Genomic DNA, 26760 nt, shown 5'->3' with positions numbered 1-26760 from the left:
GTCATTCTCTTTCTCCAGCTCCTCGAAACCATTGGCAGCCATCAATGTACTTAGTTTCTCGGTAAATTTATCTGTTACAGACATCCTGTATAAATGGCACCATATAATATCTGCTCCTTGGTAACTGGTTTCTTTCACTTAACACAGTGTTGTCAGAGTTCATCTGTCTTGTAGCATCTGTTAGTACTTTATTCTGCATGGATGTACACATTTGTTGACTCCCAGGTGGCTCCGTGGTAGAGAATGTGCTTGCCAATGCAGGACATGTGGATTCTACCCCTGGGTTAAAATTCCCTGGAGAAAGAAATAGCAGCCAACTCCAGTATTCTTGCCTGGGAAATCCCATGGATAGAGGAGCTGGCAGGCTACAGTCCATGGGGTCGCAGAGAGTTGGACATGACTGAACATACATGCACACATTTTATTTGTCCATTTTTTGACACTTGGGTCATTTCTGCTTCTTTTCTATTATGAATACTGCTATGAACATTATGTACATGCTTTTTTATATGACTATAGATACATACCTTGGATATGTATCTTGGAGTGGAATTACTGGATCATATGGTAACTCTTGGTTTAACATTTTGAAGAACTACCAGCCTGTTTTCCAGAGTAGCTGCACCATTTTATATTGTACCAGCAGTGAATGACGGTTCCCAGTTCTCTGTGTCTTTGTTGACACTTGATATTTTCTGTATTTTATTCATAGCGCTCCTACTGGGTGCAAAGTGGTATTTCAGTGTAGTTTTGATTTGCATTTCCCTAATGACTTAGGATATTGCTCATCTTTTCATGTGTTTAGGAATAATTTATATATCTTCTTTGAAGAGATGTCTGTTTAGATACTTTGCTGTTTGTTATTTGGGTTGTCTGTTTTTTTTTTAAACTTTAAGCTTTTTATTTTGTAGTGGGATATAGCCAGTTAACAACGTTGTGGTAGTTTCAGGTGAACAGCAGAGGGACTCAGCCATACATGTATGTGTATCCATTCTTCTCAGACCCCCTCCCATCCAGCCTAGCACATCACATTGAGCAGAGTTCCCTGCTATACAGTAGGTCTTTGTTGGTTTTCTCTTTTAGATATAGCAGTGTGTACATGACTGGTTTGTCTTTTTATTACTGAGTTGTCAGAGTTCTTTGTATGTTCTAGACACAAGTCCCATATCAGGGATAATGATTTGCAATTTTTTTCTCTTATTCTGTGGTTTGTCTTTTCACATTCTTGATGGTGTCCTTCAAAGCACAAAACTTTTCATTTTAATGAAGTCCAGTTTGTCTAGGTTTTCTTTGGTTACTTGTCCTTTTGGTGTTATATTTAAGAAACCATGCAATTCATTTTTATTGTAGTTTTACAAAAGCACAAACACGCCCAGGGAAAATTACTTCTTCGTCACGTAGTTTGAGAAGCACTGGGGTAGATACCCTTGGGGATCTTGTTCAAACGAAGTATAGGTCCAGGATGGAGAACTCTTCTCTGTGCTTTGTTTCGGGCACTGAGAGCCTGGCTTTCAGGCTCCCGGCTCAGGTGGGTGAGTGAGAGGAGCAGCTTTGCTCCTGGACTCATCTTCGGTCCATGTGTGGTTCCTGGCGCCGTTCTGACAGGTTGGAGCCTCTGCTCTTCCTCCCCCTCACCCAGCCTTGTATTTCCCCTGACCTCCTCCCACCACTGTGTTACTGAGGCAAGGATCTGTGTCAGCAGTTGTGAAAATCCCACTGGAGTGTGTTCCTTTTTACCATAATAATAAGTAACCAGCTCTCTTTCCTTGATTTTATGAGAGGAGAAAAGGCATGTGATGATAGCAGAAAAGGGCCTTTTGCCATCACAGTTGTTGTTATTGATGGTGACAGGGAAGGGATGGGAAGGTGGGGCGTTTCCGATACAGCGTGATGTACTTGAGAGCCTGCTGAGGGACTGGAGGCTGTGGACAGAGGCACGGGGTGTTAACAGGAGAATTGCCACTCAGCGCTAGATCCCAAGAATGATTAGATAAGCAGTCCTGCTTTGATGAGTTTGAAGCTTATTAAGATAACTGGTGTTTGCTATCTTCTGTGGTTCTTGATTTAGAAAGATTTTTGATCTTTTCCATTTGTCACCAGATTTCCAAGTGGTGAGAGAATAATGGGAAGCCTTATAACTGATGGTACTGAGCATCTTTTCATGTGCTCGGTGACCGTCTGTTTATCTTCTTTGGAGAAATGTCTGCTCAGATCCTTTGCCTTTTTATTTTCAAGTGGTTAAGAGTCTCTTACCATCATTTGAAATTTGAGGTTTAGTCTCTGGTTATAAGACAAGTGAATTATCTCTGACTCTACTTCCAAATCTTCTATTACCCTGAGTATTTTCTCATTTGTTTGGGCATCCTTTGATCTAAAAACTTTTTTTCGAATTAGAGTTTTCATCTTTTCCATATGTATGCCTAGGAGTGGGATTGCTGGATCATGTGATAACTCTGTTTTTAGTTTTTTAAGGAACCTCCATACTGTTCTCCATAGTGGCTGTACCAATTTACATTTCCACCAGGAGTGTAGGAGGGTTCCCTTTTCGGAAGGAAACATTCTGACGTTCTGACGTTCATTGCAGCACTATTTACAGTAGTTGAGACGTGGAAGCAACCTAAATGTTGATATCAGCAGATGAATGGATAAAGAAGATGTGGTATATAGATACTGTGGAATATTTTTCAACCATAAAAAGAATGAAATAATGCCATTTACAGCAACATGGATGGACATAGAGGTTATTACTAAGTGAAGTAAGTTAGAGAAAGTCAAATATCATATGATATCACTTATATGTGGAATCTAAAAAAAAATGATACAAGTGAACTTATTTACAAAACAGACTCAGACATAGGAAAAAAATTGAATGGTTCCAAAGGGGACAATGGGGGGCTAAATGTAGGAATGTGGAATGAAAAGACATACGTCACTACACATGCGTCACTCTCCAGAGCCACCCACGCTGAGTGACTAGCACACACACACAAAATAGACGACAGGGACCTGCTGTGCAGCACAGGGAGCTGTATTCAGGATCTCATAATGACCGTCAATGGAAAAGAATCTGAAAAAGAACATAGATAACTTAGTCAATCTGCTGTACACCTAAAAATTGTAAATCAGCTGTACTTTGATTTAGAATAAATAAATAAATACATCCATAGAAACTGACCCTCTGGCAAAAGATAATGTGGATCTTGGCTGACTTCAACTTATGTAGCAAAGAAGGAAATAGTATGTTTTTAAGGGATGGCTAAAGACCCAAGAGAACTGAAAACACGTATCTGTACAAAGACAGTCCGTGACTGTTGACAGCAGCGTTATTTATAAGTGTCAGTTAGCATAAACCTGACTCAGCTCATCTGAGGCACTCGCCGTAGTCAGGTTCATAGAGACGAAGTAGAATGGCGGGTGCCTGGGACTAAAGGAAGGCAAGAATGCCAAATTAATGCTTAATGGGTCAGGTTTTAGGTTGGAAAGATGGAAACATTCTGGAGATAAGTGATTGCGATGATCATTTAACAGTGGGAATATACTTAATGCCATTGAACTGTATACTTGAAAATAATTAAAATGGTAAATTTCATGTTACGTGTATTTTGCCACACACACACAAATCAATGGGCAAAAAATAAAAGCTAAAACAAGAAGTATGAACAATTAGAATGTCCTTCAGCCGATGAAGGGATAAACAAACAGTGGTGTATCCATACAGTGGAATGTTACTTGGCAGCAGAAAGGAGTGAAGTACTGGCACATGCTGCAAGGTGGAAACAGGTAAGTAAAACCAGCCAGTCACTGAAGCACTCACCATGTGAGTCCATTGTGTGAGCTGTGTGCAGCAAGCAGAGGCATGGAGACAGGAGGTGGATTAGTGGTTGCCGTGGGAGACTGGGGGTCTCCCCTCAGTCTGCTAAAGGACTGCTAAACTGCTAGTGGCTATGGGGTTTCTTTTTATTAATAGGTTATGAAAATATTCTGAAGGTGGTGATAGTTGCATAGGTTTGTGAATATATTAAATACTAAACCCCAGCGAGTCATACACTTTTAAACAAGCAAGTCTTCTATGTGATTTATATCTCAATAAACTTTATTTTGAAAAAGGGCAAAAGTGTAAGCTTTACAGTGAGGGATCATGGACTGGAAGGTAGGTTTCTGTTCCTGGAGGCATTTGAAGGGATCAGTATTTTTAGGAGTATTGTTATAGCCTTCAGATATGCTGTTGGTATTTATTAACAACACTTACATTCTGTAACTGTCAAAATATATTATTAAAACATAGCTTTTTAGGTGTTTGGAAGTCTGTGTTAGGAGATAAACGAGGATAGAGGTAGGGCTTTGGGTGGGATGTGGCAGAAAGCCCATCTAGAGGGCTGCTATGTTGTGATATAAGTTGTAATTTCTCGTCTTCTGGGCTAGACTGTGTGTATGTGTGTGCCTGTGTATGCATCGTCAGTCGTGTCCAACTCTTTGTGACCCCGTGGACTGTAGCCTGCCAGGCTCCTCTGCCCTGGGATTTCTCAGGCAAGAATACTGGAGTGGGTAGCCACTTCCTTCTCCAGGCATCTTCCCAACCTAGGTATTGAACCCTCATCTCCCACATCTTCTGCGTTGACAGGTGGGTTCTTTACTGCTGAACCACCTGGAAAGCCCATTGGACTAGGTTTAGTCAGTTCAGTTCAGTTCAGTTCATTTCAGTCGCTCAGTCGTGTCCGACTCTTTGCGACCCCATGCTTACAGCATGCCAGGCCTCCCTGTCCATCACCAACTCCCGGAGTTCACTCAAACTCATGTCCGTCGAGTCGGTGATGCCATCCAACCATCTCATTCTCTGTCGTCCCCTTCTCCTCCTGCCCCCAATCCTTCCCAGCATCAGAGTCTTTTCCAGTGAGACAACTCTTCGCATGAGGTGGCCAAAGTATTGCAGTTTCAGCTTTAGCATCAGTCCTTCCAGTCTACACCCAGGATTGATCTCCTTTAGAATGGACTGGTTGGATCTCCTTGCAGTCCAAGGGACTCTCAAGAGTCTTCTCCAGCACCACAGTTCAAAAGCATCAATTCTTCGGCGATCAGCTTTCTTCACAGTCCAACTCTCACATCCATACATGACCTGGAAAAACCATAGCCTTGACTAGACGGACCTTGGTTGGCAAAGTAATGACTCTGCTTTTTAATATGCTGTCTAGGTTGGTCATAACTTTCCTTCCATGGAGTAAGCTGTCTTTTAATTTCATGGCTGCAATCAGCATCTGCAGTGATTTTGGACTAGGTTAGTTGCTTTCAAACTTAACAGCAGAGGGACTCTTGAAATCTTGTATGCTTTAGGAGCTGAGGTTTCATGGGTGATGAGGGACTTTGTTAGGCAGTTTAAATCTCTGTTGGAATGAGGTGGAGGGAGGAGGTGATGGATCCTTCTTTATGGTACACCTGAAGCACTTCTGCAGGACTGTGGATTTCAGCCTGTGAAACTGATTTTATTTGTTGTACTTTACCTAGAGGTAAGGTAAATTTGGAGATGTTAGAAAAGTTTATCCTGGAAACATTCCCAACTTATTTGTTACATTTATGAAGTCTTTCATTTCACTGCTTTTCATGGTACAGGTTTCCACCTCGGCTCTGCTCCAATCAGAATTTTAGACTATTGCACCTAACTCTAGGCAGCAGTCTCCTGTGGTTAGATTGGGGTCACTCAGTAAAAGAGGAGTTAAGTTTGCAATGTACATAAACTATATACAAGTCCTACCATACTGATTTTATAATCTTTAAAAGTAAAGCTTAAGAAATTCAATAATATTAAAAAGAAATAGATATAAAAATTATCTTCTTCCTGCTTCTTAGCAGATTGTTGTACTTACCCCATCCTGGAGACCTTTAAATGCCTTAGACTCCTTAGAGCCTTTCCGTGTTTTTCCAGCTTGTTCTTTATGCAACGGCTGGAGAGATGCTGGCCACCAGCATCAATAAGTTAGACGATTGATAAGCAGGTGCTTATTAAGGAAACTATGGGTGATACTTTGTTTTTATTTTGTTTGGTTTGTGATTGATTTGGTATGTAAAATTAAAGAGAAAAAAGGCAATAATTTTACACATTTCTGATAGCCTTAGAGCTTTGTACTCAGGTGTGTGCATATGCTTGTGTTTTATGAGGGTGTGGAGAGAAGCACGGGACCGCATTGTGGGTTTCCCTGGCCGTTACCATGCGTGGGACATCCCTCATCAGTCCTGGCTCTACAACTCCAACTACTCCTGTGAGCTGTCCATGGTGCTGACAGGTGCTGCCTTCTTCCACAAGGTAAGAAAGGGCTGGTAGGATTGGCATGAGTTGAACCTTTGTGTGGCAGTGAAATGCCGCTTTAAATAAAGATAACTCTCCTAATGCTTCTTACGTATCCCTTGCTTGCTAGAATTACACTACTTCTGTCTTTAAAGACAGTGATCAAGATGATTATAGCAACTCTAGAATGAAGTCAGGATGGGAACGCCGCTGCATTGGCCATTAGAAAATCAGTTTATCTTCCTGAGCATTGGCTCTCCCTCTGTAAAACTGAGAGCACTGGGGCGAAACATTTTCCAGTTTCCCCACAGCCATTCCAGACATGGCCTGACCAACAAAAGGCTGAATCTGGCCCTCTCCTGTCCCAGGCCCCACCACAAGCTTCTGTCCATTCAGGCTTTGCAAGTTCTGTTTGATTCCTTAGAGCTTTTAGTTTTCATGTTACTTCACGTCCTGATTCTTGTTGAGCATGTAGGATGCAGACCGTTCCAGCCATTCCTCCTCTCTTGCACTGTTGCTGCTGAACTGCTCTGTTTTCCTGCTCCTGACTCATAGTCTCTCTCCATTTCATCTGTTCTGTAAAATAGCCCCTGGGCACATGTGGCTGCTGAGCACTTGAGAAGCGTGACTGGTCAGTGCTGAGATGTGCTCTCAGTGTAAAGTATTGTACCTACCAGGCTTTGAAAACTTAGCATGAAAGAAGGAGTGTAGACTATCTCATTACTAGTTTTTTATGTTGATTGTATGTTGAGTGAGTGAATGTTAGTTGTCAGTTGTGTCCGACTCTTTGCCATCCCATGGACTGTAGCCTGTCAAGCTCCTCTGTCTGTGGAATTCTCTAGGCAAGAATACTAGAGTGGGTATCCTTCTCTAGGGGATCTGTCCAACCCAGGGATTGAACCCATTTCTCCTGCATTGCAGGCAGATTCTTTACCATCTGAGCCAATAGGGAATGATTGTATGTACAATTATTTTATAAAGTACAATTATTTTGGATACACTGGGTTAAATTAAAATATGTTACTGATTAATTTTATTGTTTCTTTTTATTTCTTAAAACTGTGGCTACTACAAAATTAAAAATGACAGATGGGACTGCTCCATACCATCCCTCCCAGGTCCTCTCTCTGAGCTGTGAAGGGTCCCTGTTCTGGGATGGCCAACTGCCTGTACCCCCACTTCACAGAATACCTCCTCTGTCTCCTTGATCTGGTTGAAGCCTGACTTTTCTCTGAGGGCAGTGCTTCCCCTGTATTCCTTCCAGGGACCGCGATTGAGACAGTTCGTTTCCCCACACTTGTACCCTGGAGCCAGGTAGAGAGAACCATTCCCACTGCTCACTGGTGATTCGTCTTGACAATTGCTTCTCATTTGTCATGTGAAAACACATTTGAGACTCATTATATCTGTCTTGTTGCTGCATTGACCGACCTCCTGAGTCATCCCTTCATGGTCAGCAAAGATGTTACCAGCTGGCCCGTCATCCTGATCTCCACTCCATGCTCTCCTGAGCAACCCAGCCAGGACCCTTTCTCCCTATAATTATTGAAGTATTATTCTTCTTCCCTGGTGGCTCAAACGGTAAATCATCTGCCTACAGTGAGGAAGACCAGGTTCAATCCCTGGGTAGGAAGATCTGGAGAAGGAAATGGCAATCCACTCCAGTACTCTTGCCAGGAAAATCCCATGGAAGGGGGAGCCCAGTAGGCTACAGTCCATGGGGTAGCAAAGAGTCGGACATGACTGAGCGACTTCACTTCTTCACAGGGTTCTACTTCTGTCTAGTGCTTTTCTTTGTTTTAATTTGACTCTTACTTTATGTTGGAGTGTGGTTGGCCTCCAGTGTTGTGTTAGTTTCAGGTGTGCAGCAGAGTGATGCAGTTATTCACGGAGCTGTTCTTTTTCAGACCCTTTTCCCGTAACGGTTATTACAGAGTGTTGAGTAGAGTCGCCTGTGCTCTGCCGTGGGTGCTTGTTGGTTATCTAGTTTATATATAATTGCCTAGTGCTCGTCTTATTTTGTGTTGTCCTTGCATCCTCTCAAGCTCTTGTGGCTTTTCTTAGCGTCCATAAGCTGGTGATTTCCAGCCTTGCCTTCCCTTGAGAGCTTTACTTGTAAATTTACTTTCAGGACATTCCTGTATTTCTCTCTAGTACTTCAAACTGAACTTGCCCCCAAAGGCTTCCTTGTTTGGGCTTTGGAAGAAACTAAGTTGGTCTTCCCTAGTCTAGAGCAATCACGTTATTTTTTCTTTTTATTATAAGTGCCTATCAGTAGAAACTTTTGGTACCTCACAAATATATGTGTGTATAAATTATAGTATGTGTACTCTCCTACCATACAGAAATGTTTATATGGTTGAGATAAAGATGAAGCAGTTTCAAAATAATAGTCTCACTAAATTCTTAAATTTTAGTGAAAGCAATATGAACATGCTTTATTATTTTTGGAAAATCGTGATTTGACAGTATACTGGCAGGTCAGTGTTCTGTTTCTAAATTGGTCTGTTTCTAAATTAAGCACATTTCTGATACTTTGTTTTAATCACTGTCCCTGGAAGAAATACCTTATTGCCCTGCTTCCAAAGTCCTGATGCTTAACTACCAGTTTGGTAGCATTTTGTTGAAATTGTTGAATTTTCATCTTCTATGGCACCATTCAATATTTTTAAGCAAACTAATGAGCAGAAATTGCATTTTATAGAGTAGGTTCTAAATTCACTGAAACTTTTAGATTTTTAAACAGATTACAAAGTTTTTCTGTATTTTAAAAATTATTTTTGGCATAAAAATCATGTAATTGTGGAAATACTTCTAAATATTTGTTTTCATAATGCTTTCACCATATACATTTAAGTCAGTTCTTTTTTCTTATAATGTCATGTTTTCCTTGATAAAGATACGGATTGTTTTTAATTAATAAATATTCTCATTAGCATGCTAATGATAGCCAGTGGCCAGTTAAAGGGTCAGCCTGTCTTTTCGTAAAAGAAAAATGTATAATTCATTTTTTAAGTTCACCATCTCTTAAGTATTTTGTCACAAGATAACCAGCAAACCACTGTTTGGTACAAAAGTTTTATGGTTGTTTTGCTATATAGATTCTATTATTTAAGGTAAAAAGATCCATGAGTCAGTTTTATTGGGCACCTCACCTGTTCACTCATCCTCAGCATATTGCAGCAGATCTCGATTACCATTTGGTGTGTTTTATGGCATTTGTTCACGTCTGTGGTGTAAATATTCTTGCCATGACTGAGTTCAGGTTAACAGCATGAGTCACTGAACATGGCTTTTAGAAGAGATGAGCATTTACAGGCCAGTTACGTAGTATTTTCACCAGACAGGCATGAAAGGCATGAACAACTTCAAGATGATAGTAAATGTGGGACTTCCCTGGGGGTCCAGTGGTTAGGACTCTGCACTTCCACTGCCGGGGACGCGAGGGTTCGATCTAGGGAACAAGGGAACTAGGATCCTGCATGCCTTGCAGCGAAACCAAAAAGTTAAAAAAAAAAATGATGATGGTAAATGTAAGAAATAATGATAAAACTGTGTTAACTAGTTAAATAAGTGATGAGCTTTAGGTATTTATTGGCTTTTAATATAATGTATTTAGTTTTCAGTTGTCATTTAGTCGCGAAGTTGTGTCTGACACTTTACGACCTCATGGACTGTAGCCCGCCAGGTGCCTGTCCATGGGATTCTCCAGGCAAGAATACTGGAATGGGTTGCCATTTCATTCTCCAGGGGATCTTCCTGATGCAGGGGTAGAATCCGCGTCTTCTGCACTGGAAGGCAGATTCTTTACTGCTGAGCCACCAGGGAAGCCCTTTAATTTTAAGTATGTGTAATTCTATTTTTAATAATGGCTGTTTTTCATAACAAGGTTACAAAATTCCTAAAATCCATGAAAGCTGAGCAGTCGACATTCATTGGTAGATGTGAGCCAGTGCACACCTGTGGACCTTGTGGGAGAGGAAGAACTTAGGCTTAATCTGAGTGAGATGAGAAGCCATTGAGGGGTTTGGAGTACAGGAGGCCCATGTTTTAACTCAACTGCCCTGCTGTGCTGAGGATGGACTGGAGGGAGGCCACTCAGGAGACTGTGGGCAGTGTGGGCCCGAGACGAGGCGGGCTTCGGGCAGGGGCAGCCTGCGCCCAGGCTGAGCAGTGAGGCGCTGAGGACCTGCCATCTTGTCACGCAGTGAAGCACCGAGGGCTGAGGAGATAACCGGCTCTCCCCCTCGCCCACCCCGTGCTTTGTCAGAGAGGACGTTGTTCAGCTGAACTGGTGTCCAGCTGAATTTGATAGATGTTTATGTTGTTGCAGAATCCCTGTGCTACCAAGGAGACTGCATGAAGGTTTGATTCTCAAAGAGGGTGATGATGTCAGTGTGCATGGGCTGATTCTTCGGTGCAGAAGGTCTGCCTTGCAGGTGTTCAGCATCCCTGGACCCACCTCCCTAAATGCCCCGGTGCTTCCTGGAGATTGCCACACCCAGCCCCCCCGCCCCCACAACGCGCTTCCTAGCAGCCCTGTGCGTATTTTTGCTGAAAGCCAAAGAACTGTGGCCTCTAACACAGTACGTGCTTCTGTTTCTACCCCGACAGTATTATGCCTACCTGTATTCTTACGTGATGCCCCAGGCCATCCGAGATATGGTGGATGAATACATCAACTGTGAGGACATTGCCATGAACTTCCTCGTCTCCCACATCACTCGGAAACCCCCCATCAAGGTAAGGCCCCTCCATTTATGGGACTGGGGGTACCTGTGTACTCAGTTCACTTACTTTGAGGTCGTGCAGTGCGTAACTCACTGTACTTTGGAGTCCTCATCTGTAAAATGGGATGATGAGGCCACCAAATGGCAACCCACTCCAGTGTTCTTGCCTGGAGAATCCCAGGGATGGGGAGCCTGGTGGGCTTCCGTCTATGGGGTCACACAGAGTCGGATACGACTGAAATGACTTAGCAGCAGGGTTTAATGAGGGTCTTCACTTCGTAAGGTATAAATGGATAGAAATCAGTGATTGGAATTTGAATGCAGAAATGTTACATCTTTAATTTTCACTGATCTTGAATTGGAATTTATCCTTTTTATCAGTGATAAAACAGGCTGTAATTCATAAGAGGATTGGTAGTAACTGAATTTTCAGCAGAACTCATAGATACTTTCATATCACGTTACGTGTATTGTGAAGCATTGTGAACTGCCCTCACTTCTTTGAAATTATGGCAGTTCCTAACCTTCCCCTAGATTGTGTTACTTTTAAAAGAGCACATGTATTTCTGTGTTTCAGTGTTACCTGTTTCCCTTGTTGTTGGTCAGTCCTTAAGTCGTGCCTGACTCTCTGCTACCCCATGGACTGCAGCTCACCAAGCTTCTCTGTTCTCCGCTGTCTCCCAGAGTCTGCTCAGATTCATGTCCTTAAGTCAGTGATGCTATCTAACCATCTCATCCTCTGCCATTTCCTTTGTAATTTCTTATATTTTATGTGTCTAAAAGCATCCTAAGGAGGGTCCACAGGCTTCCCCAGATTGACAAACCAGAATGGGAGGTGGTTTGTCCTTGGCACCCAAAATGTAAGAATTTCTGAGTTAAGGTATATAAAACTCTAAGAATAGTGCCTGGCACATAAGTTCTTCATAAGGTATTTATAAAATAGAAGTACCCCCCAAATTGTGGAAATTTGAGTTCTTTCTCTGTCTTTGAGTTGGTGAATAGATTTGACCAGACTATTAGCAATCTCATACTTGGTGCACATAAAGACCAGTCCCATCACTGTCTCTGTCATTATTGTCGATTCAGACAAGTGGAAGCTCTCCTGGTGAGGGCTACAGTGAAGGCCTCGTAACAGTTAATACTAGAGAGTCTGTCAGTTCCAATTAATAGCATTTATGACTATGCTCTGTCAGTGTTTTATGTTATGGATTCACACCTGATGTCCTTGTATTATTATCATCAAAAAGTCGTATTACTTAATTTTATAAAATAATTTTACCTTCATGGATATCATTAGGGCCATGAGTAAATAATAATTTGGTGTATATTTCATTCTTCTTATTGTACATTTTGAATTTAAGTTCTAGACTTAAGTAGCCACTAGGCTGTACTAATAATGATGGTCAAACTGTATCTTTAGTTTTAAGCAAGAGTGGTAACTAGAGAACACTGAGTCCAGCAACAACGCATAACAGACAGATAGAGAAGCACTTGGGACTTTATGCATTCATTCATACTTATTCCAGCCTTTTGCCAAGTGTGGCTCAGGGTTATAACTTAATTCCTGATTGCCCCATAGTTTCTCAGATTCTTTAGCCTTCTGCTAAAGCCTTGTAAGAGAAGAATAATTACCAAAATAATGCACCAAATTGTGTTTTTTAAAAATATACTCTGAATGATGATAGTATTTTTATATAAAATAGCATGTTTTCTAGGTCCAGTGGTAGATCTGATAGTCAATGATGAAAAGCTTACTTCTTTGTGAATTCTAAGGAAGGGAGGCAAAGGTCTTACAAAGAAATTAATGATTGGTGCACTTTTCTGTTCCTTATTTATCCTTTCTTGTGTAACCAGGGACTGGACTGCAGCCAAATGTTTGCTTTCCAATTATAACTCCCTAGTAGATCATAAGACATTATTCATGAGAATTTAAAGTATCTGAGTGATTAGGTACCTCATAATCCCATCAGTCACGTTACACACCCACAGACATGGTGCATTTTCCATCCTCATGGAAGCATGTTTGTTCTGTTATTAGGCCACTGTTTCATTGGTTAAACATCTCTCCAGTGTAGAGAATGAGGTGGAAATAATTTGCTTATGGTATACGTGATTCTTTGGCTACCTGATGTGAAGATCCGATTCAGTGGAAAGACCCTGATGCTGACAGAGATTGCAGGTGAAACGAGAAGGGGGCTGCAGAGGATGAGATGGTTGGATAGCATCACCGACTCAGTGGACAGAAATCTGAGCAAACTCGGGGGGACAGTGAGGGACAGGGGAGCGTGGCATCACAGAAACTCAGACATGACTTAGCGACTGAACAACAAAAGTGAAAACTTGAAAAATTAGATTGACTTTTTAAGTCAGAGGCTCACTAAGTTGAGCCTGTCTTCAAATTCTGAGTCCAGTTATTTACTTCATATTGTATAACCAGTTTGAACCCAGTATTTTCATTAATTTACCTAATTTTATCAGGTATATATACTATTTTATATTATAAACTAGTAATTTTTTTTTTGCTTTAAATACTTCAAATTTTCACTGTCCTCTCCCTTGTTTTAATTAGGAAGGCATGACTGTTTTAGGTGATAGCTGTATTCTTTCAATAATGTTAATATCTTGACGATATTGACTAAATAAACCACACAGTTAATTTCATATTGTTGCTTTGAATAATGTACTATTATTTTTTTGAAGAGAAGAGATCTAGAATGTAAATAGACTTCATTCAGAATAAAGGATGAAAAACTCATAAAGCATTGAGAAGACAGGTGGAGATGGCTTGTGGGATAAGGAAGGAGAGAGAGGATATATAAGTAAGCATCTTAATATTAATGCTGAGTAAGTTCTCACCATCTGTTAAGGATTTTCCTTACCATTACTAAACAGAACTTTCTTTAGACTAAATTACTTGAAATATTCCCGTGTAAAATATAATCCATGATGTTGATTTAGTAAGTGTTCAAACTTCATTTTATACAATTTACTTTATTCTTCTTAATTTTTTGTATGTTTTATTATGTTATATATATCCACACACACATATATATATATTGTTGTTGTTCAGTTGCTCAGTCATGTCCGACTCTTTGTGACCCCATGAACTCCAGCACACTGGGCTTCTCTGTCCATTACTGTCTTCCTGAGTTTGCTCAAACTTGTGTCCATTGAGTCAGTGATGCCATCCAACCGTCTCGTTCTCTGTTGCCCGCTTCTCCTCCTGCCTTCAGTGTTTTCTCAGCTCTCTCTCTCTGTATATTATACAGCCACTGGACCTCCAGGGAAGTTCCTATATATAGATTTTTTTTTTTTAATAAATATACTGGGGTTGCAATCAGAACATTTTTTTAGTAGTGGGTTACATGATTAAAAACGTTTATTTGGAAACCACTGCTTCAGTGAAAATACCTTTATGAAAGGAGCATATATAAGGAGAAAATGCCTTATAAAAGCAGTATAAATACCTTTTTGTGCCAGAGTGGAGTCGTTTGCAGGTTAAGAGACGTTTCCCCTCGACGTTGAGTGCTGGTGTCTGCGATGAGGTGCAGGGAGAACAAAGCAGAATCCTGGACACAGATGTGGTTTGATTGCAGCCTTCCTTCTCCAAACCCTTGGCATCCATCTCCTGCTGCAGTCAGAGCCAATGGGGAGAGTGCTGTAAACTGGAAGATGTCTGGAGAACTGCCGGTGGTGGGAGGGTGGGGAAGGGGGTGGTGAGTCCTGTGAAGGGACCTCTGCGGGTCATGACTCCTTCACAGTTTTATCTCTGGTGTGAGTGTCCCCTGGCGCCCTGGCCTGTGGTCATGATCATCCTCAGTTTCGACTCTAGCAGCTGGACTTCTGGTGGCTAATACTGCCTGTGGGTGGTGGTTGCTATTCAGCTGGAATTAACAAGATGGGCCATCCAATTTTAATTGTTTTCCAGTTTATCATAGTAATAATAATTTTAAAATTATTCAGGAAAAAACATATATTCAGAAAGAAAATAGAACAGGCAGATTTAAAAAAACAAAATAGGACTACTGGAAATGAAAATTATAGTTATTAAAATGACAGTCTTGTGAATGGGATAAAATGATAAGACAGCTGAAGAGAAAGTTAATGACCTAGTAGATGATGTGTGAATAATGTGACTACATTTCTGAGAAGGTATTATGGAGATACAAAGAGATGGAAAATAAGAAAGATGAAGGCTGTAAAATCTAACACAGTGCCAGAAAGGGAAGACTAGAGAGATGGGAGGGGCAGTCTTGAAAGTACAATATGAGAATTTCCAGAATTTATTGACTGCATGGGGCCTTCTCTGGTGGCTCCTGCAGTGCGTTAGACTGGGGTTCCATACCTGGGCCGGGGAGATCCCCTGGAGAAGGGAATGGCAACCCACTCCAGTGTGTTTTTTTTTTTAACTTTTTAAAAAATGTTAGTTTATCTTAATTGGAGGCTAATTACTTTACAATATTGTATTGGTTTTGCCATACATTGACATGAATCCGCCCCGGGTGTACATGTGTTCCCCATCCTGAACCCCCCTCCCACCTCCACTCCTGTGTTCTTGCCTGGAGAATCCCATGGACAGAGGAGCCTGGTGGACTGCAGTCCACGGGGTCACAAAGAGTCGGACACAACTAAGCAAAGTGTGTAACATTGACTGCATTGAATACTACAGCAAATATTACACTTAATTGTGAAAGTTTAGAAGGTCCCTGTTGAAGTCAGTAGTAAGATAAGGTTACCCACTAAATAAATGGAGGTAGAGACCACATCCACATTCGTATGGTCAGGATAGCAGTTCTTCCCAAGTCTAAAATGTAGGTATAACTCTAATCGAAATCCTTATTAGGTGGCAATAAAATTAACCATCACACCATCAAAAAAAAAAAAAATCCTAGTAGGATACTTTATTTGGTTTAGTTTGGCTTGGAATGAAACTTGACGAACAGATCCTCAGATTTGCATTGAAAGGCAAAGAGCCAGGATAGCTAAGGCACTAGTGAAGAAGAGGGTAACTTGCCCTGTCAGAAAGCGTGGCTCGGTGTTAAAGTACATACTTAAGTCTCTGTGATCTTGGCGCGGAGACTGACAGAGTCAGTGGTACAGGGCAGAATGCAGACACAGGCCCACGCCTCCACGGAACCTTGACGTATGATAAAGGTGGCATCTGCAAATGAGTGTGGGGATAACTGGTTTCTGTATGGAACAGAAGCACGTGTCACACCATACACAGAGTAGATTCCAGATGGGCTAGTAAGCCTAATGTTAATAGCAAGCTTTAAAATTTCTAACAAACAATACAGACGTACTTTTGTGATATGGACAAAGAGAAACAAAAAGTACAGAATGTAAAGGAGAAGATTGATTGGTTTGAATATATTCAAAACTTTGTTCAAAAAGCTCTATGTCCAGACTGTGACATTTATAGTTGCTGCTGCTGCTGCTAAGTTGCGTCAGTCGTGTCCGACTCTGTGCGACCCCACAAACGGCAGCCCACCAGGCTCCCCCGTCCCTGGGATTCTCCAGGCAAGAATACTGGAGTGGGTTGCCATTTCCTTCTCCAATGCATGAAAGTGAAAAGTGAAAGTGAAGTCACTCAGTCGTGTCCAACTCTTAGTGACCCCATGGACTGCAGCCTACCAGGCTCCCCCGTCCATGGGAGTTTCCAGGCAAGAGTACTGGAGTGGGGTGCCATTGCCTTCTCCGTTACAGTGCTGGTACATGACAAAGAATTGATACCCAGATAAAGGATTTCCAAAGGAGAAGACTACTCAGTTGATTCATTAAGTATGTAAGAAAGTAGGTCAGTGAAGTAAAAACCTAGATGATTAATGAACATGTGGAAGGATGCCAATCTTCTGTAATAATCAGGGAAATGGAAGTTAGAACAATGTGATATAGCTTATACGCATCAAGTGGGCAGAAATGAAAGTGTGATGGTACCAGATGGTAGTAAGTATGTGTGGAAATTGCAGATGTTGATCAGGGCTGGTGGGTATATACATTGGGACATTTATTTTAAAGGAAGTTTTTTTTTTGTCAAGTATAATTGAAGGTCATGTTCCCTGTGACACTGCAGGAGAGGAAAGGAGGGAGGGCGGGAGGCATACGGATTAACTCTTTGTAATATTCTGTTTCTTTTGCAAAAAAAAGAAAAATATATATGTAGCTTAAAGCAAATAGGACAAAGTGTCAATATTTGACAAATCTGGTGGGTTTGCTTGTTTGTTATGTTCTTCCCCCCTTTAAGCATAACATTTCATTCATATGTTTTAAACCAGTAGTCATGTATGTTTCATACATATATAGCCATATTTGATTCTTTTTGGAAATATTTATTTATTTGGCTGTGTCGGATCTTAGTTGTGGCATGTGGGATCTAGTTTCCTGACCAGGGGTGGAACCTGAGAGTGCATTGGGAGAGCGGAGTCTTAGCCACTGGACCCCTAGGGAAGTCCCTTGATTCTTTAAACAAATACCTGTGCAATAAAAATGATAACTAAAAATGAGAAAGTTTAACATTCCCGCTACCAACTCCTTGTATATGTACCTCAGTAATCCTGGCCTGCTGCTTCCCTCCATTGATAACTGCTACCCTGAGTTTGGTTTTAAAAATCCGCTTCCCCTCCTCCCTTAAAAAGAAAAGCGTTTTTACCGATGTGTATTCATCTCTTGGACTTTCCTTGTGACTCTGCTGGTAAAGAATCTGCCTGCAATGTGGGAGACCTGGATTTGACCCCTGAGTTGGGAAGATCCCGTGGAGAAGGGATAGGCTGCCCACTCCAGTATTCTCAGGCTTCCCTTGTGGCTCAGCTGGTAAAGAATCTGCCCACAATGCGGGAGATCTGGGTTTGATCCTTGAGTTGGGAAGATCCCCTGGAGAAGGGATAGGCTGCCCACTGCAGGATTCTGGCCTGGAGAATTCCATACACTGTATAGTCCATGGGGTGGCAAAGAGCTGGACCCGACTGAGTGGCTTTCACTGACTCCTTCATCTCTAAGTGATTGGTGTCGTTAAACTTTCTGTCAATGAAATCAGACTGCGTGTCTCCTGTGCATTTAGGTTTTAAAAGTCAGTCTGTGAGCTCAGTCAGTGATGCTTGTGACTGCAGTTTATTTTCATTGCCCCAGAGTCGTAAATAGGCTCTCCCCCATACCCTTCTCGAAGTTTTAGGTTTTGCCTTGTTGTATTTAAATCATTAATCCTTGTGGAAGTGATTTTTGTGTATAATGTGAGCTAGGGCCCCAGTTTCATTTTTGCCTCCTGGAGAAGACTCTTGAGAGTCCCTTATACTGCAAGGAGATCCAACCAGTCCATTCTAGAGGAGATCAATCCTGGATGTTCATTGGAGGGACTGATGCTAAAGCTGAAGCTGCAATACTTTGGCCACCTCATGCGACGAGTTGACTCACTGGAAAAGACTCTGATGCTGGGAAAGGTTGGGGGCGGGAGGAGAAGGGGACGACGGAGAATGAGATGGCTGGATGGCATCACCGACTCTGTGGACATGAGTTTGAGTTTAACTCCGGGAGTTGGTGATGGACAGGGAGGCCTGGCGTGCTGTGATTCATGGGGTCGCGGAGAGTCGGACACGACTGAGCGACTGAACTGAACTGAACTGAAGCAGCGTTCATTGCACACTTCGTTCATCCATCCCCAGTGGCGTGCAGTGCTGGACTGTCATTCAGCAGATGTCTGTGCGCATGATCTATTCAGGTGTTCTTTATTCTGGTCTGTTGGTCCAGTTTGTTCACGTGCCAAATTCACACTAATTGTCACAGCTTTAGAATTATTTTTTGTATCTGCTAAGATAGGTCCCCTCTAACGTAATCTTGTAGGTCAGGAGTGTCTTGCCTTGCACACGCCCTCCTTCAGGGATCCATCCGGAAGGGCAGAGTGTGCCCTGGGACCCAGGAGGCAGGTGGCTCAGCTCAGAGCAGGAGGGAGAGCTCAGCTGCGGGAATGATAGCTTTTTTCTGTTCCAGGATCCGTTTTCAGCTTTAAATAAATGGAATCGTACAGTTATCTCTTTCCATGTCTCTCAGTCTTTTTTTTTTTTTTTTAATAATGTAGTTTGTTTATTTATTTACGGCTGTGCTGGGTCTTCGCTGTTGCTCAGGCTTTTCTCTAGTTGCTGTGCCCGGGCTTCTCATCGTGGTGGCTTCTCTTGTTGCGGAACACGGGCTCTGGGCATGTGGGCTTCAGCGGTTGTGGCTCCCCACCTCTAGAGTGCAGGTCCAACACTTGTGGCGCGTGGGCTTAGTTGCTCTGAGGCCTGTGGGACCTGCCAGATCAGGGATTGAACCTTTGTCTCCTGCACTGGAGGCGGATTCTTTAGTACTGAGCCTCCAGGGCGGCCCTCCATCTCTCCTCATCTTGCTTTCACATTTCTTTAAAGCTCTTTTCCAGTATTTTCCATTCTGGGAATAATTTTAGTATACTTTTTATCACTAATTTTCTCTTCACCCATCCATTGAGTATCTGATTTAATTCAATATACTTTTTTTCTTCCCAGTTTTATTGAGATGTAATTGACATGCAACTTAATGATTTGCCTTACAAACCATCATGAGATGATGATCACAATAAGTTTATGTACTTTCCATTTCTATTGTTCTATTTGGTTCTTTTTCCTTTTCTTTTTTTGATTGCGCCATGCAGCATGTGGGATCTGAGTTCCCTCACCAGGAAATGAGCCTGCACTGCTTGCATTGGAAGCGTGGTATTAGCCACTACTTCACCAGGGGAGTCCTTATTTGGTTCTTTTTCGTATCAGCACAGACTTTTTTTGATAGTCCCTGTTTCTTCCATCAAACTTTGAGTAATCTTTCAAAATTTTATTGTACATATGAGACACATTTATTGTTACTGTCTCTGTCTGAGAATCCTGCTTTTTGCAGTGTTTGGTTCTATTGTTTCTTTCTGCATATTCTCCTTCATGTGACTCATCCCTGTTGTGTGATTTTTGACTGTGAGGTCATATTCTTTGGGTGGTACTTACGGCACTTCTTTGAGGCCTGGATCTGAGCGGGCTTTGTACTTGTTTCTCTCTTGTGCCTGGACTCACCACCTGCTTAAGACCTGTTCACGCTAAATTAGCATATTGGGATATACGGGTGACATAAATTGTAGCCTCAGCTGTGTGAGGCCGGCTTGAGGTTATAGCTTCTCAGAGGGGATGTTTCCTCCTCCTCTTGGTGCTCAGACTAAGAAGGAAGTGGTGCTTCACCACCTTGCTTTGTGGGGCTGCCTCCCCACCACGTGGCCTTCCACTGGGTCCCAGGGCTTCAGAATGTCTCTGATCTGATTTGGTGACAGTGGCCGCCCTAGCCTCAGGAAGTCTGGAGCTCCTGGCTGTCTCTCTGGATTCAAGCCTCCTCACTCCTTTGACTTCTGAGGGTTTCTTTTCTTTCATTACAAGCTCAGCCAGTGTATTTAAAGAGATGGTTTCTATATTTCATCCTGCCTTTTCAGGCATTCTCTGCTGAGGAGGCTTAGATGATCTGGTCTGCTGTGTTGCTGACAGTGAGGCTGTTGTATTACTCTGCATACTTTCCTAATTGCTTGAAATTTCATCATCATAATAACCAGTAAACTATAATATGGTCACTTTCCCTTGTCTTTAAATATGACTTTCTTAAACTTCTTTTTAATGGATATGTAGTATTTTATAATAATTTAACTAGTCCCCTTTTGATGGGTAGTTTTCCAGTATTTTGCTGTTAAAAACATGAATGAAATGAACAACTCTGTACCTATAACACCCGGCTGTGCAACCAGGAGAAACGGAAGAGGTAAAGTCGGTGAGATAATTAACACTGAAGACCTCAAGGCTTCGGTGTCTGTCAAGTGTGGACCATTTGGAAAGCACATCCTTACCAGCGGTGCAGGTGTTGAGTTTGTCCCTGGCAGGAAGAGGACTCTGAGTGAGCGTGGGCATCAGGCTCTGCATTGGCGCCATGGAAACGGAGGCCTCCTAGGCTGAGCTGCGGGGCCTCTGGCAACATTAGCACTGTGGTTCTCACCCTCTGCTCTTTCTTCCCGGCTCCCAGGTGACCTCACGGTGGACTTTCCGATGTCCGGGATGCCCTCAGGCTCTGTCACACGACGATTCCCACTTCCATGAGCGGCACAAGTGTATCAACTTCTTTGTCAAGGTGTACGGCTACATGCCCCTGCTGTACACGCAGTTCCGCGTGGACTCTGTGCTCTTCAAGACCCGCCTGCCCCACGACAAGACCAAGTGCTTCAAGTTCATCTAGGGGCATTACACGGCGGGGAGAGGATGAGCAGCGCGAGGGAGGCGGCTCCGGGGGTCCCTGGACACTGAAGGGCCTCAGGGACGCCCACTGGGTGGTCGGGCCAGGCCTCTGCTGGGAGAGGCAGCAGGGAGGTGGGAGGGGTGGGCTGCCTTGCTCTTGAAGTCGGCAGCACTGGGCCCGGAAGCCTGGTCCCAGGCCACCAGGGTTCCCTAAACAGGGCACTGACGATAGCTTACACTGAGGACCATGGGGACTCTGGGGAGTCGCTCACACAGCTCACGAGCCCAGCACAGCTGGCTTGTGGTTTTTAATTCACTAACAACTATTATTGTTATTTAAAAAGTTTCAGATTTGCCATTCAAGGTTTATTTATATATATGTGTGTGTATATACACACGTGTGTGTGTGTGTATGTGGGTGTGTATGCACACACACTCACAGACATATACATTTGTATGTATTCGAGGGGGAGATGGCGTTTCTGCCCATCTCACAAAGTAAGGGTCCCACCGTGGCGGTCTGTGTTTTGGTGGAGAAGGATCCTGGCCTTCCTGTGTCTGGCTCATCCGTGAAGATGGTCTCCATCCTCCCCAGGGTCCCCTGTGTGCAGAAACAAGAAAGGGCCGGTGTGGCCCTGGGGGTCTTGCCTGAGTTAAGACCTGCGGGTTGGCTCCTTCCCCGCTTCCCGTTGCCAACAGTGCTCTGAGGCTCGCGTTGTTCCGTCACTCGAGGTCTCGGTGGGATGGCAGACCTGTGTATTTGGGGGCAGCTGAGCCTCCCTGCGTGGGACAGGTGGGTGAGGACTCCCTGCTGGCTGTGCTGTCCGTGTGGCCTGGCTTCCCCTCTCCCCGCTGTCTGAGAGCGAAGGCAGGAAGGGCCGAGACCCGCAGACCGACCCCCACATCGTCCATTTTGCTTGATCCTCCTTTTAAAGACCTGTTGTGCTTTGGCTGCAGACTTTCCTGAAGGTTCTCTCATGCAGAGAGCAGATGCCTGGCGGCTGCACTTCAGGGAGGTCTGAGTGGTTGGCTGCAGGTCGGCCGACTCTCTCCGGCTCAGACCAAGTGAGCACAGCACCCTCTGATCCCCACCCGGCTGGCCGGGAGCCACAGCAAGGCACCTGCCTTGGGATGATACCTGGGTGAAATTCACCTCCCCCACCCCATCTGGACCCGCATCCTGTAGTTCCTAGATCCCTCAGGCCGGGTGGGTGCCAGGCCTCCCCCCGGCTTGGTTTGGGCTATGTCAGAATGATGGGAGGATAGGATTTGTTGGGTTAAGCTCAAATCCAGCTTGAAATTGAACAGGTGTTCACATCCCATATTACCACTTCCCCCTGTGGGTTCCAGTCGCTCTCTTCCTGGGCTGAAATAGGAGGAAGCTAATTTTTTTTTTCTGGGGGTGGCCGCAGTAGGGGAACTGAGAGAGTGGTACCTCCGGCATTTGGCTGGGATGTGGCTCGTGACCTCTGCCGTTATTTCTGGGCCCCCCTTTCCTCCGGTGAGGCTGGGTCTAGGAGGTTCCCCTCAGTGACTGAACACAAGCTCGGGCCTGTCCTGGGCATGCACATGCCTTAAGCCAGCTCCGTCTTCCCTGGACCGCGACCTCCTGTGCGCCTGTTTCCAGGGTCACACCGTCTCTGACCTGCCTGCCCCCCAGAGGGTCCTCTTCAGTTGTCACCTGAAGCCAGCTCTGTCCTGGAGGGAGCGCCCCCCGGAGGGCTGCTGGACTGAGGGGCCCGCCCCGCCGGCGGCAGGGCTGGGCTGTCTTCCTCACGTCCCTGCCATGGCCGCTTCCTAGGCAGTGAGCTCCGCTGCTCGGCAGCCCAGCGAAGGGGTCCAGACCCCACCTCCTGACTTTCTGATTACTCCTTCTTTGACCCTGGACTTGATTCTTTTTAGCAGTAGCCTTCTTCCCTTTGGGAAGCCAAAGAGTGTGGTGTTTTGAGCTATATAATGTGGCTGCTATTTTTATCTTGTCTTTCTTAATGTGAGGAGCTCCTGGACTGCCTCTGAGCACGGGGTCCCTGGTGAGAAAGTAGCTGTGTCAGGGCCCGCCGAGGCGGAGCCAGGGCCCGGGGTCCCTGAGTGTCAGGGACAGATCCAGAGCAGCTGGTGCTCCGAGGTGGTGGGTGGCGTCACGGGGCGCTGAAGGCTGGTGGGGGCGTGTGTCAGCACAGTCGAGGGGGCGCTGTTGGACCTGAACGTGACACTGACTTGAAGGACCGGGACTGCAGGCTCTGGTGGGCATGGGTCGCTTCTGTAAAGGACACTCCTCACGGCGAGAGGCGGGGTGCAGGGCTCTCCGGGGCCTGGTCGGTTCCCCCAGAGAACAGCCGTCACGTTTTGCGAGGCGGGTTAGGGGGCCGCCCAGATCCAGGCCTCCAGTGCCTTTGATGCCTGTTGTCCGTCGTGGGGAGTCCAGAGCTGTCTGCGCCACCTGGCTGATCGCTGGAGCCCGGCACCGCCCTGCAGACCCATGAGACTTCGCCAGCTGTCCCGTGAACGCCCACCACTGCCGGCGCCTGCAGAGCCCAGCGCAGCCGTGCTCCCCAGCGGGCCAGTCTGCTCTCTGCCGAGGGACACCCACCTGAGGGAGGCGCTCCCCAGACCTGCGCCGTGGGCTCCGCCTGTGTGCGCCGCCCCTCCAGCGGCCCAGGGCCCTGGTCCCTCGGGAGCGGCCGGCTGGCGTGACTGCGGCGCTCCTCTCTGCAGGCCCGCGCTCTGCAGGGGCAGGCCCTAGTGACACTCACGCCATGTCATCCACCCCACCCCTTTCCCAGTCAGGAGCACAATGGTCTTACGTTGGGTTTTTGTAAAAAAAATAAAAAATGGAGACTACAAGCAGCTTGGAGATCTTTTGTGATTTTTCTCTGCAGGACGGAAGAGTGTCCTGAGGGAAGGTGCCTACTGGTTCCAGGAACCCTCCACACCCCCACCCACCATGCACGGCCTGTGGCCCCTTCCTGCACGGCTGTGCTTGCCTTGGGCCCGGAGGGGCTTGCGTGCCTGAGCCCGGGTGATGCTGTCAGGGGGAGTGGGCAGCCTTGCCCATTTCTAGTGTCCGTTTCCAGGATCGGTAACTAGATTAGATGGAGAGGAACTTAGGTATCACTGAACTGGTTTGAGTATGGACATGGGATGGCACGGGGCACATGTTTGCCACATTTCTCATGGTGACTTTTAAATGTGTGTGGTGTGGTGCTAGGGAGCTCCCCTGTGTGTTCCCCAGCCCAGAGCAGGGGCTGGTTTATAATGGCCCCGTCAGACTTAGGGGTCACGAAAAGCACCTGCACCTAGCTGGTGCTTAACTCTTGCTGTCTGTGGTCCCAGGCTTCTGCTCAGCCATGGGATCGGAGCCATCCTCAGGGAGTGAACAGTGAGTCACAGACTTGGAAACGGATGGAGACGGGAAGGAGGATGGGAAGCCAGGGAGAAGCTGAGCTGGGGTGCTCCTCTCCTGGGTTCGGCAGTTGTGAGTTTGGACATGGACTTGGGCAAACTTTGGGAGATGGTGAGGGGCAGAGAAGCCTGGTGTGCTGCAGTCATGAGGTTGCGAAGAGTCGGACACGACTGGAAGACTGAACAGCATCAACAGCCCTAAGAATGCCTGGGACCGGAAGTCCAGCCTTACTCTGAAAGTAAGGTTGACAGCTGATGAGGTAGGTTTGTGGCAGGTGAGGGGGAGGATGATGTCATATCGGGGGGGGGGATGCCTACTTAGGTCTGGGGTTGTGGCTGCCAGGGTCCTGTTCTTCCAGCCATCCATCTCCTTGTTATAACTTGTCCCAGGACCAGAGGAACTTGAGGAAGTTTCACAAGGCTATGGAAATGGGGGTCTTACTAGATGCAGAGGTGACACGTCTCACTTGGGTTCTGTTCCCAAGTTAGTTCTGGCTTAGACCTGACAAGGTAAACCAAAGTGGTCAATGTTAGTGGTTGATATTGTCATTGAAATAGAAGATTCCACAATATTTGCAAAACTGTGGCTAAGTGTGTTTAAGGAGACTGGATTCAAACCATGGGTCACCCATTAAACTGTGGTGGGAAACGCGTTATGTTTTAAACTTCTCATCTATAAAATGGTAAGACTTGTGCCCACATCGTGAAGACATGTTGGAAATAAACGTTCATGTGGAAAGTCCACTGTTTGGCGCACAACAGACTTAAACTAGTGGGGAGCATCTTGGGAGGGTCTTTCTCCACTTGTTTTACAATTTTTATTTAAATTGGAGGATAGTTACAATATTGTGGTTTTTGCTGTCCATGAATATGAATTGGCCGTAGGCGTGTGTGTGTCCCCTCCATCCTGAACCTCCCACCCCCGCCCTGCGTGGTCCATCCTTCCACGCTGTCACAGAGCGCCGGCTTTGGGGGCCCTGTGTCCCGCGTCAGACTCTGCGTGGTTATCTGCTTTGCACGTGGTGATGTATGTGTTTCAGTGCTGTTCTCCCAGATCATCCCAGCTTCTCCTCCCACCGAGTCCAGAAGTCTGTTCCTTATGTCTCCTTCGCTGCCCTGCACACAGGATCATCAGTACCATCTTTCAGGATTCCACATATATGCGTTCATGTATGATATTTATCTTTGTCTTTCTGACTTCCTTCTGTATAATAGGCTCTAGGTTTATCCACCTCATTAGAACTGACTCACGTGCGTTCCTTTTTATATCTGAAGTCATATTTCAGTGTGTGTATGTACCACAGCATCCTTACCCATTCCTCTGCGGGTGGACATCACGTTGCTTCCCTGTCCTAGCTGTTGTAAATAGTGCTGCAGGAAACACGGGTCCATGTGTCTTTTCCAGTTCTGGTCTCCTCAGGGATTGCTGAGTCGTGCAGTAGTTTTCTTCCTAGTTTTTAAAGGAATCTCCACACTGTTCTCCATAGTGGCTGTCAGTGCTCGCATTCCCACCAACAGTGCAAGAGCGGTCCCTTTCCTCCACACCCTTTCCCGCATTTACTGTTTGCAGGCTTTTTGATGATGGCCATTCTGACCGGTGTGTGATGATACCTTCTTGCAGTTTTGATTTGCATTTCCACTTGTTTTAATGCCAGCTCATTCAGGTCTCAGCAGAAGCACTGTCTTCAGGAAACCCAGCCTGCTCAGTAGTTGCTGCTTACCCAGCCTTCCCCCCTGGCTCCTGTTCCAGTAACTGCCCGGCGCTGTCATAGGTGCTTCCCACACCAGATTGTGAGCCTCCGGAGAACAGAGCGCTTACATCCACTGTCAGATGTGTGTTTTGTGAAGTATTTTTCTCAGTTTGGAGGTTGCCTATCCATTTTCTTTATGATATCTTCTGATGAGCAGAAGCTTTTAGTTTTGCTGAGATCTAATTTAGAACTTTTTTTTTCTTTTTTGTTGCTTTCTGTGACTTGAGAGCCCTGTGCCTAACCCAAGTCATGAAGATATTCTTTTAATTTTTCCACTAAAAGCTGTACAGCCCAGGCTCCATCTCAAGTTAATACTTGTGTATGGTGTGTGGTAGTGGTCAAGG

At 44.9% G+C, this 26760-nt stretch overlaps 1 protein-coding gene across 4 annotated transcripts in view; it reads left to right on the top strand.

The window, feature by feature from the left end:
- Window positions 1–26760, top strand: part of EXTL3 (exostosin like glycosyltransferase 3) — a 153469-nt gene that overhangs the window by 116784 nt on the left and 9925 nt on the right. For 3 of the 4 annotated variants that reach the window (XM_055428058.2, XM_055428057.2, XM_055428059.2), the window contains exons 5-7: window positions 6151–6295; window positions 10892–11020; window positions 21055–24129. In XM_055428058.2, the coding sequence (XP_055284033.2) occupies window positions 6151–6295; window positions 10892–11020; window positions 21055–21264 (484 nt within the window). In that variant the 3' untranslated portion in view covers window positions 21265–24129. Of the gene's footprint in view, window positions 1–6150; window positions 6296–10891; window positions 11021–21054; window positions 24130–26760 lie in introns of those variants that run through there. The other variant, XM_055428060.2, reaches the window with a different exon arrangement.

The sequence above is a fragment of the Moschus berezovskii genome, chromosome 7 (assembly GCF_049115385.1).
Source record: "Moschus berezovskii isolate FMDL1 chromosome 7, NW_MosBer_1.0, whole genome shotgun sequence".
In the NCBI taxonomy this organism is placed as follows: domain Eukaryota; kingdom Metazoa; phylum Chordata; class Mammalia; order Artiodactyla; family Moschidae; genus Moschus; species Moschus berezovskii.
This window is presented reverse-complemented; position numbering and strand designations above follow the sequence as displayed.